We start from the raw sequence: 17,480 nt of genomic DNA, 5'->3' as shown, positions 1-17,480 counted from the left end.
GGGGCTGAGAGGGCTCTCCCAGAAGCTGCCCTTTCAAGGACAACCTCTGCCACAGCTATGGCTGACCCAAGGCCATTCCAGCAGCTGCAAGTGGAGAAGAAGAAGAAGACATTGGATTTATATTCCTCCCTCCATTCAAGAGTCTCAGAGCGGAGGAGTGGGGAACAAACCCCGTTCTCTCAGATAAGAGTCCGCACACTTAACCACCACACCAAACTGGCAGGGAGAAAGAGAGAGAGAGAGAGCGAGAGAGGGAGAGAGTCAGCAAGTTTTTAGGAGCAAGCAGGGATCAAAGCACAGCAGCCTCTTTGGCCTCTCTTCAGTCTCTCCTCTTTTAAACTGAAAATTCAAGAAACTTTCTGTGAAGCTTCACATAGCAACGTGTGCGAAAGTGTTGCGCCTCCATCGGCATCAAGGATTTTGGCAGGCAAGATGAATTCCTTCAGACACGGACAGGGGGATCGACAAAAGCTCCACAGTAATTATGCTCAGAATTCCTGAGCCAGGCTGTCCTTCTCAAGGGGAACCTTTTGGCCCCCATAAGCCAGAGCACTCTGGACACCGTGGATTCCCCTCCTCCGGCATCATACGGTGGCTGCCAGGACAGTCCGCTCCTCACCCATGGAGGACCAGATAAGGCAGATCTTACGAATGTCTGCAGGCCTATTGGCCCTTCGCAAAATAAGCAGCCGCTCTGGGTTGCCAATCCAATTCAAGAAATATCTGGGGACTTTGGGGGTGGAGCCTGGAGAGTTTGGGGTGGAGGCAGGAGACTTTGGGGGTGGAGCCAGGAGCAAGGGGGTGACAAGCATGATTGAACTCCAAAGGGAGTTTTGGCCATCACATATAAAAGGTACTGCACACCTTTTAAGTACCTTCTTTCCTTAGGAAATAATGAAGGATAGGGGCACCTTCTTTTGGGGCTCATAGAATTGGACCCCCTTGTCCAATCTTTTTGAAACGTAGGGGGTATTCTGAAGAGAGCCACTGGATGCTCTACTGAAAATCTGGTGCCTCTACCTCAGAAAGCGCCCCCCCCCCCAGAGCCCCAGATACCTGCAGATCAATTCTCCATTATTTTCTATGGGAATAAGTCTCCCAGCAGACATCCCTCCGCCCCACACTTTCTGATAACCCTAAAGCAGGGGGGGGCCCTCCAAACTGGGGGATCCCCTTCCCCCGCCTGGGGATTGGCAACCCTAAGCCCGCTCCAGCAGGGCCCTGTGACCCCATTCCCAGTGTCCGAACAGGCCAGTCCAAAGATACCTTTTCTCTTCGTGCAACTCAGAGAAGTCCAGGTTTGCTCTTCAGTGGTGGGCATTTCCAGAGTGTTGTGTGTTGTTGTCAGTTTGTCCCATCCTGAAAAGGGCTGCTCTTCCTTTGGGGGCCAGAGAGGCCACTGAGCAGGGCCATTCTGTGGGCTGAAAGGAGCGGTTTGGGAAATGGGCTGCACTCCAGTCATCGCTTTCTCTTCCCAGGGATTTGCTTCACTGTTCCGCCGGACCCCATCCTCAACTCAACTTTTTCAGCTGAAGGTGAGACCATGGCCTGGGAAGGGGAGGGTCTTTCTCCCCCCTCTTCTGGCCCCCATTTACCCTGTTGCCCCCCCCCCCCCCCGGAAAACCAACATGTAGTTCCCCGGGAGGTGGACCCAGGAAGGGGTGGGCTCTTCTGAATGGGCATGGCTGAGGGCTGCCCCTGGGCAGAGAGACCGAGATGGGCAGCCGTGTCCGTCTGCAGGGGCTCGCGAAAGCTCCTCCCCCCACAAGTGCTGTGGTGAGTCTTGAAGGTGCACGAGGCAGAGGGGGCAGCTGCAGGGAAAGTCCAGGTCAGACGCACCAGGTGCTTGAGCGGGAAGGGGCCTTAGAGGCCATCTAGCTCAACCCTTGCTCAATGCCGGAGGCTGAAATCCAGACCCCCCCCCACCCCCACCCCGGGGCTGATCGGCCTCTGCTTGCAGGAAGGCTCCTGCCCTGAACCCACCTGCAGGGCCAGCATGAAGCCCAAGGCAGAGAGAGGTTGTTTTCCACCCTGCCCCCCCCAAGAGGAAAGGCGGGGGAGGCCAATTTTAATAACCCCACGCCTGCGAGAGAGCGCGCCCCGCTTCTGTTTTCCCTGCACCTCTGTTAGCCGAAATGCCCTCAAAACGAGGTTGGGGAATTAGTTAGGTGGGCACCTGGCTCACTAGGGATCTTTTTACCTTTGTATACAAGGTTAACCAACCAGAGAGTGATGCTTAAATAACGGGACTCTAATTTAGTAAAACCAATTATAATTTATTAAGAAAAATATAGTCTTCTATACAAGATAAAAATACACATCCAATCACACATACAGTCCTAGAAATATAGATAGATCGATAGGGGAACATAAAGGGTAGACACACAGGGTAATATTACCTATCGTAGTCTTCGAGGAAGGCTCCAATGGTGACAAAAGAGGACGGGGGAAATGGACCCAAAACTGTGGCCAGAATTGGGGATGGATCTAGACAGCGGAACTGGGATACTGCTAGAAGCACACATGAGTGGAGTTGGGTCAGAGGTTAAATAGGCTAGACCCTCGGGGGCTGGGAGGTAGGAGGGAGGAGAAAGGGGAGGCTCTGCAATGACCAGGAGGACTGGACTATTGCAGAGCCAATAGCAAGTCCCTCGGTGGCACCCAATTGGGTACCTGCTCTTGACCAATGAACTTGCCTGGGTCCTGTGTACCTGAAAGAACTTTCAGATTGAAACAGGCCGTGGGGAAGGCTCCAAAGTGACAGAATGGAAGTGGCTACTGGGTGGGGAATACTTAAGATTAGATGGACTTATCTGGAAAGGTGATAATAGAGAATCAAATATAGACCTAGGTATCACCCGGATTAGACAAAAGACTTGGCTCAGGCAGGAGATGGTCTTCCTCTTTTCCTGTCTTCTTCTGGGTATGAGCCTTTGTCCAGGGTTTCGCTAGACAAAAGGAGCGACAGTTGAGTTGATAATCCAGTCATGGGTCAGATGGGTTGCTTGCAGGCTAAAGGTGACATCTGGTGTGTACGTGAGCCTTTCACTATGATGAGATGAAGTCCAGCCTGGTGGGAAGATGGCTACGAGTGGTGTTAGCGTTACACGGTGGATTCCATGTTCAGCGCTTCATAACCGATCGCCTGGATAGCTCCTTGGTGGCGCAGACTCTTCTGTTCCATGGCTAGCCCATGCAACGACAGGAAGACGTCCGTTGTGCTTGCAGGCACTCTGCCCCAGTTTAGAGTGCCTACATAACTTGTGGCTCCTTGTACACATAAGTCCCTTCTATTCCTGGATAGTTTTGCCCACACTCCCTGGCCAGACGTGTGCGAGCTCACTTCTCCAGGCGCCCTGGCAACCATACTGGTGACTACGATGTTCGGAAAAGGGGCTTTTCCCTCACACCTCCTCCCATAGCATCATGAGATGGCGACCGTTGTTTTCCTTTGCAGATCCTTGCAAGAAGGTGGCCGGGACTCAGTTTGCGGACTTCTATTACTCCCACGTGGTGGGGGGCGTCCTACGCTGTCTCACTAACTGCAGCATCGACAGCCCACATGCCATCGACTGCAACCACGGCGCCTGTCACATCTCCTTGGAAGGAGGGCCCCAGTGCACGTAAGTGACTCCGGCAGGGGGGCAACGGAGGAGTCCACCCAGGAAGGAAGTCCAGGGTCGCTATGCAGAGGCAGGCGACAGCAACCCCCCTCGAAAGCCTCAGGAGGGGTGTCCATAGGTCAGCCGCCCTGCCTGAATGCCGCCCTCTCTCTCTCTCTGCCTGCTGAGAAGTGGACCCATCAGGCAGGGGAGGGCTAGACTACAGCAGTTCTTCCCTGCATGATCCCTTCCTGGGGGGAGTGTTCAGACAGGTTTCCTCCTGAAGTGGGACTGTCTTTGCGAGGGGCAGGCTGCCCCACTCTTTCCCCACGGAAATCAGCCAAGGCAGGAGAGGGATTTGAACTCAGGCCATGGACTGCCCCCTGCCCACCCCCTTCCCTGTGAGTTCTGCTGAAGCTTGCTTGTGGAGGCACTGGTGAGCCCCCCCCCCCGCCCCTCGCACTGGGTTTGGGCGTGCCTCTTTGCCTGGGCTCTGGCCTCACACCCCAGCAGCCATGGCCCTTGGCTCTCACCCCTCCTGTGGCTCTTGGGAGGTCTCAGGGAGGCTGCGGGGGAGGGGGGGGATCCCCAGACTCTCCAGGAAGGAGCCCCGGTGCTCTCCAGCCCTCTTTCTCTGGCTCTTCTCCCCAGCCCCACTGCTTGCAATCCCTTGGACAGGCATGTGCTCCCCCCACGTCTGAGAACCAGTTTGGTGTAGTGGTTAAGTGTGCAGACTCTTATCTGGGAGATCTGGGTTTGGTTCCTCCCTCCTCCACTTACAGCTGCTGGAATGGCCTTGTGTCAGCCAGAGCTCTCTCATCTGGGAGAACCGGGTTTGATTCCCCACTCCTCCACTTGCACCTGCTGGAATGGCCTTGGGTCAGCCATAGCTCTGGCAGAGGTTGTCCTTGAAAGGGTATCTCCTGGGAGAGCTCTCTCAGCCCCACCTATCTCACAGGGTGCCTGTTGTGGGGGGGAAGTTAAAGGAGATTGTGAGCCGCTCTGAGACTCTGAGATTCAGAGTATAGGGCAGGATATAAATCCAGTATCTTCTCTCCGACTGACCTTCTCTCTCTGTCTCAGGTCCGCTGGGCTCTTCCTCTCGCTTGCTGGCTCACCTGCTCTCTCTCTCTTCCCAGCTGCAACGATCTGGACATCTTTTGGTACCTGGACCACCACCGCTGCAGCTCCCGTGTCCAGAAGATGGAGCTGGGCCTGGGGCTGGGCATGGCCGCCTTCGCCGTGGCCTGCATCATCCTTGCTGCCTTCCTCTTCCGGGCCAAGCGGAGAAAGGCCCGGTCTAAGTGAGAGGGCAGGGAGCTCTGCTCTGGGGGTGGGGGGCCCAGGGGCCTCCGACAGAACGCAGGGGAACTCAGGCATGGGGCTCCCCAAGAGGCATGGAGGGGGGCAGAGGGGAGCCTGGAAGCAGGGCCAGGGGCTCCAGAGGGCGGGGCGAGAGCTGCTCTCTCCTGGGGAGGGGGGTCCTGGTGCTGACCTTCCCTAGCTTCCCTTGCAGGTGCTCTGAGGATGCCAGGTGCGAGAAGGAGGAGGTGGACGGGCTGCCCCCGGGAGGTCTGGGCTTCCGGAACAAAGATGCTGAGCTGTGGGACAGTAAGTGCTCCGCGGGGGGGGGGGGGCTGTAGTGACACAGGCAGGCCCCTCCTCCTCCAGTCCTCCTGGGCAGGGACAGTGACCTTTTAAGGGGTCCTTCCTGCCTCCTCTTGCAGGCCGCTGATTCCCTTCCCTCTCTGCCTCTTGCTGGCAAGCCCCTGCCATCCCGGCTGCCTAGGAAGAGAGCGGGGGGGGGCATGCTGCTCTCTCAAGGGCTTGTGGGGGGGGGAGGCAGGCCACGCCCCTCGCCAACATCAGGGTGGCAGATCTGGGTTGGAAAATACCTGCAGGGAGACTTTGGGGGTGGATCTGGGGTGGGTGGGGAGGGGAGGGGCCTCAGCATGGGACAGTGCCATAGAGTCCACCCTCCAGAGCAGCCATTTTCTCCCGGAAGCTGATCTCTGCCGGCTGGAGATCATGGAATCATAGAGTGGGAAGGGACCTCCAGGGTCATCTAGTCCAACCCCCTGCACAACGCAGGAATTCACAACTACCTTCCTCAATTACCCCCAGTGACCCCTGCTGGCCCCATGCCCAGAAGGTGGCAAAAAGCTCCAGGATCCCTGGCCAAACTGGCCTGGAGAAAAATTGTTGACTGACCGCAAAGTGGCACTCAGCATTTCCTGGGTGTGTAAGAGGGGGCCATGACTCTTCCTGCCCTACTTCTCCTTACAGAGTAAAAGTGGGAGATCTCCAGGCACCACCTGGAGGCTGGCAACCCTAACTGGGACCAGGAAGGAGCCAAAAGGGGCCCTCCCTCTGGAGTGAAGGCCAAAGCCCCCTTCTCTCGTCCGACCCCCCACCGCACCCTGGCCAGCCTTGTCTCCTCTGACTGGCAGGACCCCGGAGGAGGTCTTTCAGCTCCCCTGCACCCTGAGAGCATCTGTGGAAGGGGAGGGGTTTTCCCTTGAGCCCAGGCCCCTCCCCCTGCTGTGTCCACTGATGCTGACTGCCTTGGCCCTCTCTTTCCTCCCCAGGAAGTCAGAGCAGCAGTGAGGTTTTCAGGCCGTCCCTCCAGGTAGTGGACACCTCTGTCAAGGTACGTATGGCCAGGGCCTTCTTGTTTAAGGGGGGGGAGGGGGGGCTGGGAGCCAGGCTGGCTTCAGACCTTGGGGACCATGAAGGGGGGCAGGAGGCCAGCCAGAGGGAGGGCTGGAATGGCTGAGGGAGATGAAACCTGGGGGGGGGGGGGAGGACCCTGAAGCAGCATCCATCAGCACCAAACAAAACCCAGTCTGAGCAGAGAAGACCACCAGCCAGACCACCACACACCCCACCCCCACTTCTGGCTCCGGTCCTCCCCCTCCTCCTCCTTTCCCTTCTCCTTATTCCTCTCTTCCCTCCTTCCTCCTCCTTCCTTCCCTTCTCTTAAAAACATATTCCAGCCCCTAAAGAGCAAGAGGGCATGAAGGACACATGAGCATAGTGCAGAGGCCAGCAGCTGTGGCCCCACAGGGGAGGGATTCAAGTCCACACAAGTCATTGCAAAGGATTTATTCCCAGGCAGGTTCTTCTCCTGCAAAGCCTTTCAGACAAAACTCTTTCTGAAAGACAGAATCCTCCCCAACCCCTCCCCCAAGTATAAAACAAAATACTACTACTAATAATAATAATAAACCAAAATCAAAACTCTCAAATGAAACCCCTTTGCAGCCTCTCAAAACACCCTCCAAGTTTCAAAAGGACTGGACCAGGGGGTCCAATTCTGTGAGCCCCCAAAGAAGGTGCCCCTATCCTACATTATTTCCAGTGGAGGGAAAACATTTAAAAGGTGTGCGGTCCCTTCAAATGCGATGGCCAGAACTCCCTTGGAATTCAATTCTGCTTGTCACAGCCTTGCTCCTGGCTCCACCCCCAAAGTCCCCAGACATTTCTTGGACTTGGCAGCCCCACACAAGACTGGGAAAGTGCCCAAGAGCAGGTGCTGGCCTCTCGGGTGATTTAAAGGCCCTGCCAATCAACTGATCAACTGATTGGCAGGACCTTTCCCGGGCACAGCTGCTCCTGGGCACCCTCCTGTGCCATTCAAATTGTCTGGGAGGGAGGGGGCAGCCCGCAGGCTCCCAGGGGGCACCTAAGTCAGCGCTCCCCCCATACCGTGCCCTAGGCAACCGCCTAAGGTCACCTAATGGGCACACCGGCCCTGGCTGGAGACGCAGTGGCCGGGATCTCTGAGGGGTCCATCAGCTGCGATGGGATCACAGCCTTTCCTACCCGAGACCTGAGCAGAGCAACGGATCTGTCAACTGCAAACCCACTTTTGATTTATTGACATACATTACAGAAATCTCACTGTCAACTCTTTGAGCTGAGGACCCAGGAGAAATGGCTGGGTATTGTGAGCTTTTGTATGTAAGTTGCCTCACGTGCTGGTAGAACTGCTGGTGGCTGCCCATCCCTCTCCTCCCAGAGGTGCCACGCCTCGGCCAGCCCCTTCCCCCTCATCCCGCTGCCTCTCGGGGCAAAGGCTGCTCCCCGATAACAACTGTATTTATTTTTATTTAGTAGGCTTATATTCCGCCCTTTCCCATAACGGGCTCAGAGCGGAACTTCCTGATGAGTCCAAAGAGCAGCCTTCCTCCTCCTCCTCCCAGTCGGGGCAAAGCTCCCTCTGCCCTGGGAAGGGCTGCCTCTCCTCAGCTTTGGGGTCTGCATGCCGTGGGACTTGGCGGGACTACTGGCACTGACACCCCATCACAATAGGAGCAGCGCAGGATGACTGTGGACACTACCCCTTGGCATCCCCCCCCCATATGCAGGATGGGCAAATGGCCCAGGCCCTCTCCCCTCACCTGTCCCTCGGTGCACCAGAACTCCTGCAGCAGCCTGGCCAAGAAAGGCCAGGATGGACCCCACCCCAGAAGCACTACTCCCCCCCCCACACACCTGGCAGCTCCTTCCTGATGCCTCCGAGGCCTGGCCAGGGGCACCTCTCAGATTCCCCACAGCAACAGCAGCAGCAGCAGCACCACAGGGGGAAATCAGCCACAAGCGCTTGGTCACCTCCAGCCCCCCCCCTTTCCTCTTTTGCCCATTTTATTTTTGTGCAGATCTTGTGAAGCTCTTTGGAAAGACACAAAACCACAAAGAGGGAGGGTGTGTGTGCACGTGCTTGCAAGGTCTTCTACAGGCCGGTTAGTCTGACTTCTGTTGCTGGGAAGATATTTGAGCAGATTCTAAAGGAGTCGATCTGTGAGCATCCGATTTGAGAAAGTCAGCATGGATGTGTCTCCAACACGTCTTGCCAGACCAACCTGGTTTCCTTCTTCAATCAAGTAATAAGCTTACCGGATTTTTTTTCCAAGTTTAATTTTTTTTATTAATTAATAAAAACACAATTTCACAAACATCAACTATAACAATAACAATATCTATAACACAAGCCATCCTGTTTTGTATATGATATACAGAGTAAATATCTAGTAAAAAGCAAAATCTAAGTATTTATCCGGTAATTTACAAAGTGCACTTTGGTCAGCTTGTACATAGGCAAAAAAATGAAACCATTTCTCTGTAAACATATTCTTCTCGCTTCCTTTGTCAAATGCTTCTGAATTTTGTATAGAACCAGCTATTTTATCCATCATTATTAGGCCCCAAATTTTAAGAAACCATTTATGTTTAGAAGGTAGAACTGAAGCTTTCCACTGATGAGCTATTAATAATTTCGCTGCTAAAATAAGCATAGATGCCAATTCTTTCTTATGTTTTGGTATTTCCGAATTATTCCATAGGTTAAGCAATATTGATTCAGGGGAGAAGGGCACCTTATGATTTATTATATGTTCAATCGTGGGTAAGATTTTCTTCCAGAATTCCAAAACAACAGGACATTCCCACCAACAGTGGATAAATGAGCCAATATGGCCGCACTCTCTCCAGCAGTTAGCATCTTTGGATCTTTTAGAATAAAAAATCTGCAGTGGTGTCAAGTACCATTTAGAATAAATCTTAAAATTTTGTAGCCGCAAATTCAATATAGGGGTGTGGTATAAAGATGATGACCAGATGTTTGGCCAATTTTCTATTGTAATTTTAGTCCCACAATCCTTATCCCAAGCTTTTACTATTGAGCTTTCTATATTTATTTTAAAGTTACTTAGTTCTTTATAGATAATCGCAGTTTTTCCCTTGAGTTTATGTTCCGGGTCCGTCATGGCTTCTTCAAAGGTTTTTAAAGGTCTATTCAACTGGGACAAAATATTTGGCTTGTGTAATAAATGCTGTACCTGGTTGCATTGCATCCAGTTGGCCTTAAGATGGAATTTTCTTTCTAAATTTTAACCGATCTCATTAAGTTATTTATAATTAAATGTTTGAATCTAAAAATACCTGCCTCTCTCCAGTTCTTAAAGCTTGCTTTTTCCTTTGCAGCTGGAAACCAGTCTTGCCCAAAAAATACTGTTACTGGGGAAGGATGAGGCGCTAGTATATTCCTATATTTGTCCCAAACATTCAGAGTTAACTTCAAAAATGGGTTCAATTGAATACTTGAACTACGTGAGCTAGGCCTATTCCAAGTTTACCGGATTGTGGGAACGGTGTCGATGTGGTTTACCTAGATTTCAGTAAAGCTTTTGATAAGGTTCCCGATGACATTCTGTTGGAATACAAGCTATTTACATTCCAGCCATTATAGAGTTAACTTGTGTTTACCTAAAAGAGGAAATGATGCATTGCAACCTAACCCCAATGGGGAACTGAGTCTTCTAAGCCTGGGAAACATAAACAGTGTATTGGTCAGACAGCACCTTGGTGTGAAAAGCTTTGATGTTGTATGCAGAGCTGGGATTGCTCTTCTTCCTGGCGATATGTTCCCCGGCAACAAGAACTAGCTAACAAAATAGTTGTAAATTGCAGCCATGTAGCGATGAGACGTAGTTAGCCATGCTAGTATGCTCAGTTTTATTTCTTTTATCCCAAGTACCTTTTCCTGATGTTTTTATAGTAAACTTTATAACTTTTGATAAACTTAAGCCTCGTCTCCAATTTATTGCCATCTCCGCACCTCTGACTTTCACAACACATTCTGATGGGCAAACTGGAAGACTGTGGACTGGACTATAGGACAGTTCTGTGGATAGGAAAATGGTTAGAGGGCCGTACCCAAAGAGTGGTTGTCGATGGAGTTTTGTCAAATTGGAGAGAGGTGTCCATTAAGGTGCCACAGGGATCGGTTTTGATCTGGTTCTTTTCAACATTTTCATCAATAATCTGGATGAAGGGGTGGTGATGATACCAAATTGGGAGGAGTAGCAAACACCCAGGAAGATAAAATTCAACAAGGTCTGAATAATCTGGAGAAGTGGGCAGTTGCAAACAGGATACAATTCAACAAAGATAAGTGCAACATCTTACATCTGGGCCACAAAAATGTGAAGCACAAATACTGGATGGGGGATACACTTTTGGGAAGTAGGGTGCGTGAAAGAGATCTCAGGGTTCTAGTGTGCTAGTACTCTAAATATGAACAGTGTGATGCTGTAGCAAAAAAGGCCAATTTGATCCTGGGTTGTATCCAAAGGGCTATAGCATCAAAACCACAGGTCCTAGCTCCGCTGTCTACTGCCTTGGTCAGGCCATGCCTGGAATCCTGTGTGCAGTTCTGGAGGCCTCACTTCAAAAAAGATGTGGGCAAAACCGAGCGGGTGCAGAGAGGGCCAGGAGGAAGAGCCCTCTGGGGAAAGGCCCTACTCAGTTTGGGGCAATGATTAAATATTTGAAAGGCTGTCCTTTAGAGGAGGGCAAGGAGCTGTTCTGCTTGGCAGCCAATGACAGGACCTGAAGCAATGGGCCCAAATTACAAGCAGAAAGGTACCGGCTGGATATTAGGAAACAATTTTTTTATAGTCAAGGAGCTGCCTCGGAAGGTGGGGAGCTCCGCTGCATTGGCAGCCTTCAAAACGCGGCTGGAGGATTATTTGTCGGAGATGCTTTAGGCTGATCCTGCATGGAGCAGGGGGTTGGACTAGATGGCCTCTAGGGCCCCTTCCAACTCTGTGCTTCTATGATCCTGTTTAAGCAAGACAAAGCAAAATCATCCTGTATTGGCTTTGGAAAAAATTGCTCAGTGAGTTGTAGTACTTTTTTTTTTCCTTCCACGCCCCGGAGGAAGAGCCCGTCCAACAAGGCTCCGCGGCCTTTGCTGCCGAGGAAGGCCTCCTTCTGACCCCCCCCCCCCCGCACGAGGGTGGAGGGGGGGCGGCGGAGGCCGGAGAGGTGCCCTTCTTCGCCCCTTGCCTCACCGACGACCGAGAGCCCCTGCCCTCCCCCCCCCCCCGCAGGAGGGAAGAAGCCCTCCTCCCCTCCCCCCCTTTTGTCCCCCACCTGCCTGCGGGGGGGGGGAGCAAGGGCCCCGCTCCAGGGCGGCTGCCAAGCACCACCTCCCGGGCGGGCGGGCAGGGCGACACCCTTCTCCGCCTCTTGCAGTTTCGTTTCTGCCGCCTCCCTTCGTGGGCAGGGTGACACCCTCCTCCGCCTCCTCTTGCAGTTTCGTTTCTGCCTCCGCCGCCGCTTCGTGCTGGCCTGTGGGGGGCCGAGGCAGGGCGGGGCTGCCCACCTGCCCAAGGTAAGCGGGCGGGGAAGGGGCAGGAGAACAGTGGCTGCCACCTCCCGCCCCCCCGCCCCGGGAGGCCGCAGGGAGCGGGCAGCCAGCAAGGGCAGGGGCCGTCTGCGGTCTCCGGGATGGTGCGAAGGCAGGTCTCCCCCGGCCCTCTGGGGCAGCCTTCTCGCACTCCCGGTGGGCGGGGCTGCCCTCCCACAAGCCCCGCCTCCTCCAGCCCTTGCAGCGGGCGGGGGAGCGCTGCGCTCCGGCAGAAAAGTGAGGAGGTGCACGACACCCCCCCTCCCCCAGGCAGCAGGAAGGGCACGAGAGACCCAGAAGCCCCAGGAGGAAAGCCTGAGGGGCTCCCAGGTTTATTCGATGTGGCTCTCTTGGCTTAAGCAGAGGTGGCCACGCCTGGCATAGCCGGCCTCGGGAGAAGAGGCCAACCTGCCCCGCCCCCCCCCCCGGTTAACTGTAGAAAACAGACCCGCACTTCTGGGGGGGGGAGGGGGGCGTCAAACAGGAACCTGCCCAAACTACTTCCTTATTCAGATATTTATATCCCCTTTCCCCTGGGACTCCAGGCAGCTTACAAATCATACTGAAAAGCATAATAGGGTTGTGCACACACACGCAAATCTCCCGCCCCCTGCCCCCCCTTCCATTGTCGCTATGGGACCATTATAGTCAATGGGCCCCATAGGCTATAATGGAGAATTGATCTGGGGGTATCTGAGGATTTGCGGGGGGGGGGGGGAAGCGGTTTTTTCAGGTAGAGGCACCAGTTTTGCAGCACAGCTGCTGGCGCCTCTCCTCAAAAACCTCTCCAAGTTTCAAAAAAGATTGGACCGGGGGTCCAGTTCTGTGGGCCCCAGAGTGAGGTGCCCCCACCTTCCATTGTTTCCAGTGGAGGGGGGGAAATACCTTGTGGGCTGAAGCAGAAATCCCTGAGCTGCCTGTTGAAACTGAGAGCACCCCCTAGCCCAGCTTAGAGGACTGGAGTCCACTGAGGGGGGGGGGGTCTCCTGCAGCCCTCCAGGCCTCCCCAGCCCCTCCAACCCCCCCACCGCCAGGCCGGGAAAGCTCTGCAAGCACTGAGGCTGCCTGAAGTGGGGACAGCACCCCCAGCCTTCTCTCCACCACCTCTCCCCTTCTGGCTCTTTGCAGGAGGCCTCTGACTCTCCTCCCAGACGCGGCTCAGGCGTTCCAGCCCCCATGGCTGCCCGGGGCTCCTCCCTCTCGGAGGCCCTCACCAGCGGCTTCCTCACCTGCCCCATCTGCCTGGAGCACCTTCGGCAGCCCAAAATCCTCCCCTGCCTCCACACCTTCTGTGGCGACTGCCTGCTGCCGCTGGCTGCCGGAGGGCAGGAAGAGCTGCGGTGCCCAGAGTGCCGGGAGCGGGTCCCCCTCCCAGCTGGCGTCGAGGGCCTCAAGACCAACTTCTTCATCAACGGCCTCCTGGACCTCGTCCGCCCCACGGGAGGGAGGGCAGGTGCCCTCTGCAGCCTGTGCCCGCTGCTCAGCCAGGAGACCAGCCAGCCTGCTGTGTCGCGATGCCTGGACTGTGCCGATGACCTGTGCCAGGCTTGTGCCAACGGGCACCGCTGCTCCCGCCTCACCCACAGCCACTGTGTCGTTGACCTGGAGGGCTACCTGTCTGGAGAGCATGACGAGGAGGTCCGGAGGCGGCAGGCCTCCCGCTGCCAGGAGCACCGCGGGGAAGTCTTGCGTTTCTTCTGCACCCCGTGTGCCACTCCCCTCTGCGGGGAGTGCCGCCTGGGCCCCCATCTGGAGCACCCCTGCCTGTCCCTGCCGGAGGCCGCCGAGGCCCGCTGCCCCATCATCGTGGGCCTCCTGGCGGGGGTGGAGGAGAAGGTGGGCCTCCTCGCCCAGGCCCGGGGCCGGCTGGAGGAGCAGCTGGAGTATCTGAAGGCGCACGAGGACAGCGTCCGAGGCGCGGTGGAGCACACGTTCTGCCAGGCGGTGCAGCAGCTGCTTGCCCTGCAGGAGGAGGTGCTGGCCCAGCTCTCGGGCTCCATGGAGGAGAGGCAGAAGGCCGCCCAAGTGCTCCACTCGGAGCTGGCCTTCCAGGAGCAGGTGGCCTCCAGCACGGTGGCTTTTGCCCAGCAGGTGCTGAGCCTGGGCCAGGCAGCGGAGATTGTCTCCTTGGAGCAGATGATCTCGGAGCGGCTGAGGCAGCTGCAGAGTTTCTCGTGGGAACCCCTCGCCCTCAGGCTGCCGCACCTCGCAGACCACCCCGACCTCCAGAGCACCCTCCGCGGCTTGTTCCACCTGGAGTTCCGGGAGGAGAAGGCCCTGGGGCAGGTCCCCGAGGGTACAGAGGGGGGGCCCACGAAAGCAGCCCAGAAGAAGAAGAGGAAGCAGCAGCAGCCGCCCCCCCTTGCCCGTGATGAAGCGGAGAAGGCACCCGGCCAAAAGAAGCCCAGCTGCCCCAGGGAGCCCCCCTGCCTCAGCCTGCCTTCCACGCAGCCAGAAGTCCCCCAGCTCACCCCCAAGGCTCTCTTCTCGAGCAGCTTCTGGGTAAAGGTGCCCAGCGACAAGAAACGCCCGCAGGTGACTGGCCTGTGTCCCTTGGGCTCTGCTGAGCTCCTCGTGGCCGACACACAGAATGGGAAGCTGAAGAGGTTCTCGCTGCAGGGGGACTTCAAAGGCTTCATCCCTGTGCCGAGTGACGTGGCCCCCTTCAGCGTGGCTGCTGTGGGTGGCAAAGTGGCCTTCACTGCTGGCTCTCGCCTCTTCCTCTTGAGCGGCCAGGGGGGCCTCATGTGGCAGAAGGCACTTAAGCAGGGCCAAGCCAGCCACGCCGTGACCTCAGTGGGGGACAATCGCGTGGCGGTGAGCGTGGCGGGGTACCTGGAGGTGTATGACTTGGACGGGCGGCTGGTGGAGAAGGTGGCCCCCGGGGGCAGGGGGGAGCGGAGCCTGGTCTTCCTGGCTGCCCACAAGGGGGGCTTCGTGGCCTCCGACTGGTACCGCCATAGCCTGGTGGTCTTTAGCAGCCAGGGGCAGTTGGTGGCGGAGTGCCGAGAGGACGAGCTGGAGGGGTGCCAGCCGGGGGCCGTCTGTGCCGATGCCACGGGGATCCTTTACGTGGTGCTGTGGGAGCAGAACAGGGTCGTGGCTTTCTCGGGGGCTGGAGAGCCACTCGGCCCCTTCCTGACCGCTGAGAACAGCATCGACCAGCCCCGGGTGGCCACCCTGACCAGGGAGGGACGCTTTGCAGTGGCTCTGAGTAACGGAACCATCCATGTCTTCAAGATCAGATATGAAAGGAAGTGAAGGGGGGCAGCCAAGAGGTTGTTTTGGGGGGGCTTGTGGGTGTGCATGAAGGACAGAGCAGAGCGGGGGGGGGGTCTTGCGGAGGCTGTTCTGATGGGAAAGAGACCTCTTGCCTGAGGGGTTCGCTTTGGACATAGCTGCACAACAAAGGCAACCTGGCTTCAGACTGTGCAGCTATCCTGGCTTCCAGCCCCGGTTTGAGTCTTCCTCTCTGGGGTCTCTCCCCACTTCAGGTTTTTTGGGGGAGGGGTTAACAAGTTAACACACCACTCTCTGCCTTCAACTTATGTGCCAGCAAAATTTTATATTCAGGGGTTAGCGTGTGTGTGTGTGTATGTGCGTGCGCGTGTGTGGGTTGCTGCAAGGTATTTAGAGCCATTGGTGCCTCGCTCCAAGTCCCAGGCTGTAACTGGACACCAGCAAAATGTGAAGCAGCCCTGCCTTTAGCCTTCAGCACAGACCTGAGTAGGACGGAGCTCCCTCCCCACCCCCCCCACCCCTTGTGACATCCAGCGGGAAGAAGAGCTCTGGACTACTCAAAAGCTTGCTTAATAAAAGGTCCGGTGTGGATCATGTTCAGAACAAAAAGGAGACATCCCAAATGAAGTCACACGGGTGTGACGTTTCCTTGCAGTTTGTGGGGTGGGGTGGGGCACAGGAGCCCTGCCAGTGGCCTGGAAACAGCCCCGCCCTCTGCACGAGCCCTCCCTCCCTTGAGGGCTCTTCCCCATCGTGGCCTCCAGGTGGCAACGCTGAGCTCCCCCAGGCCAACCTTTGGGGCCTCTGTCTGGCCCTGCCCTGGGAAGAGAGAGTGCGGAGTATGCACAAGGAAGCTGTGGCATTCCCAGTGTTAAATGTGACAGACTCAGCCAGGTCTCTGGACTGTGAATAGCAAGCCTGTGCTTCCTTCCCTCCCCGCTGCGTGACCACAAGTGGCCGTAGCCAGCTCACCTGGGCTGTGGCTGCTGAGCCGATGGCTTTGCGGGTGCCCCAGGCCCACTCCTGTTGGGCGGACCGAGGCCTGAAGCAAGGTCTGGAGAGACTGGCGGGGCCCTTCGTGCCAAAGTGCCTCTTCTTCCCGACAGCACTGCCAAACCTCGCTGGTGCTATGAGGAAGTGTGTGCGTGCACGGCCAGGAGGCAATTGCCTAAGATGCTGACCGTCTGGGGGCACCAAATTGGGCACCCCCCTGTGTCTTGGTGACGTTATGAGTGGGGGGGCGGGACCAGAAGGTAGCCTTCCCTAGGGGGCCAGACAGTCTAGGGGCAGCCCTGTGTGTGTGCGTGTGGGTGCGCACATCAAGGGCTTTGTGGGAGCAGAATCAGGCCACATTTCCTCATGTGATGCCCCCATTTGTGAAACTGGCCATTGGGAAGAAAGCTCAAGTGCAGGAGCCCCTTAAAGACCAGCCGCCTTTCCCTGGGCAGCCACAGTTGCAAAGCTGCAAAGCCAAGCTCTGTGTTGCATTGTTGCCTTTCCTGCCTCTGCGTCTGTTGCCAAGCTGGTGCTTCTGGCTCCCCGGGAGCCTTCTCTGCAGCCCCTCCCCCCTTCGCACCTGGACTGATGGAGCCTCCTTCGCATTTGCATCTGAGGAAGGGAGCTCCGACTCCCCCCCACCCCCCGGAGATGCTGCTGGGCGGGGGTTTTGCTGGCCCTGCTGCTGCCGCCACTGGGCAGAGGGTGATGCTGCCTGGTGGAGGGGGGGGCAGAGGCCCGCTTTCGCTGGTGCTGCAGCCACAGACGTGCCTCCTCTTCCTGATGTTGCAACAGCTGTCTTTGGGGCAAAGCAAAGCACTAATTGTACAAAGATAATAAAAAGTGCCCATTTGCCTGACTCTGCTTCCTCTTTAAAAGCCTCTTTGCCAAGGGCTGCTGAACCAAGCTGTGGGGAAACGTGTCTTCCGGTCCTTTTTTCAGAACAGATAAAACGATTGTGCGCGTGTGTGCGCCCTTGCCTGGGCATCATGGTGACCTCTGGCCCCTCCTCCTGGGCTCTGGAGGGCATTCAGAGCAGGGACTTCCTGTTGCCTGCCCCTGCCTCCCAGCCCTGGTGTTCCTTGGAGGTCTCCCACCCAGGCCCGTGCCAGGTGGGCCCTGCTGAGCTTCTGGGAGGTGGCGAGATCACAGGGCTTGCCGCTGGGCCACCATCCAGGGCACTTTTGAGGCTAGAGAGGCAGGTTGCAAAGGGCAGGTCGGGGCCCAAGAGCGGCTCCCCGTTTCTTGGCAAGACCACAGCAGGGGGGAGGAAGAGGGGAAGAGCTGGGCCTCCTCGGGGAAAGGGGCTTCAGGGCGGGGGGGGGGGGCTTAGCTTTGCACCAAGTGGGGAGTGGCCGTGACCCACAGCCTGTTCTCTTCCGAGGCTGCGCATGGATGATTGTGAGATACGAAACAAATAAAGCCTGACCCTTCCAGTGTCCCCTGCG

At 56.3% G+C, this 17,480-nt stretch overlaps 2 protein-coding genes across 2 annotated transcripts in view; both read left to right on the top strand.

Moving 5' to 3' along the window:
• Positions 1-17,480, top strand: part of LAMTOR4 (late endosomal/lysosomal adaptor, MAPK and MTOR activator 4) — a 440,193-nt gene that overhangs the window by 250,993 nt on the left and 171,720 nt on the right. The gene's annotated exons all lie outside the window — the stretch shown is intronic.
• Positions 12,973-15,057, top strand: TRIM56 (tripartite motif containing 56). Its single transcript, XM_060256464.1, has one exon. The coding sequence runs from the start codon at positions 12,973-12,975 to the stop codon at positions 15,055-15,057; it is 2,085 nt and encodes a 694-aa protein (XP_060112447.1).

The sequence above is a fragment of the Heteronotia binoei genome, chromosome 15 (genome assembly GCF_032191835.1).
Source record: "Heteronotia binoei isolate CCM8104 ecotype False Entrance Well chromosome 15, APGP_CSIRO_Hbin_v1, whole genome shotgun sequence".
NCBI classification, from domain to species: Eukaryota; Metazoa; Chordata; class Lepidosauria; order Squamata; family Gekkonidae; genus Heteronotia; species Heteronotia binoei.
The sequence above is the reverse complement of the archived record's forward strand: the minus strand, read 5'-3'. Positions and strand labels throughout refer to the sequence as shown.

What these genes read in the sequence shown, in the direction of transcription:
- TRIM56 (XM_060256464.1), top strand. Translation starts at nt 12,973, where the DNA reads ATGGCTGCCCGGGGCTCCTCCCTCTCGGAGGCCCTCACCAGCGGCTTC.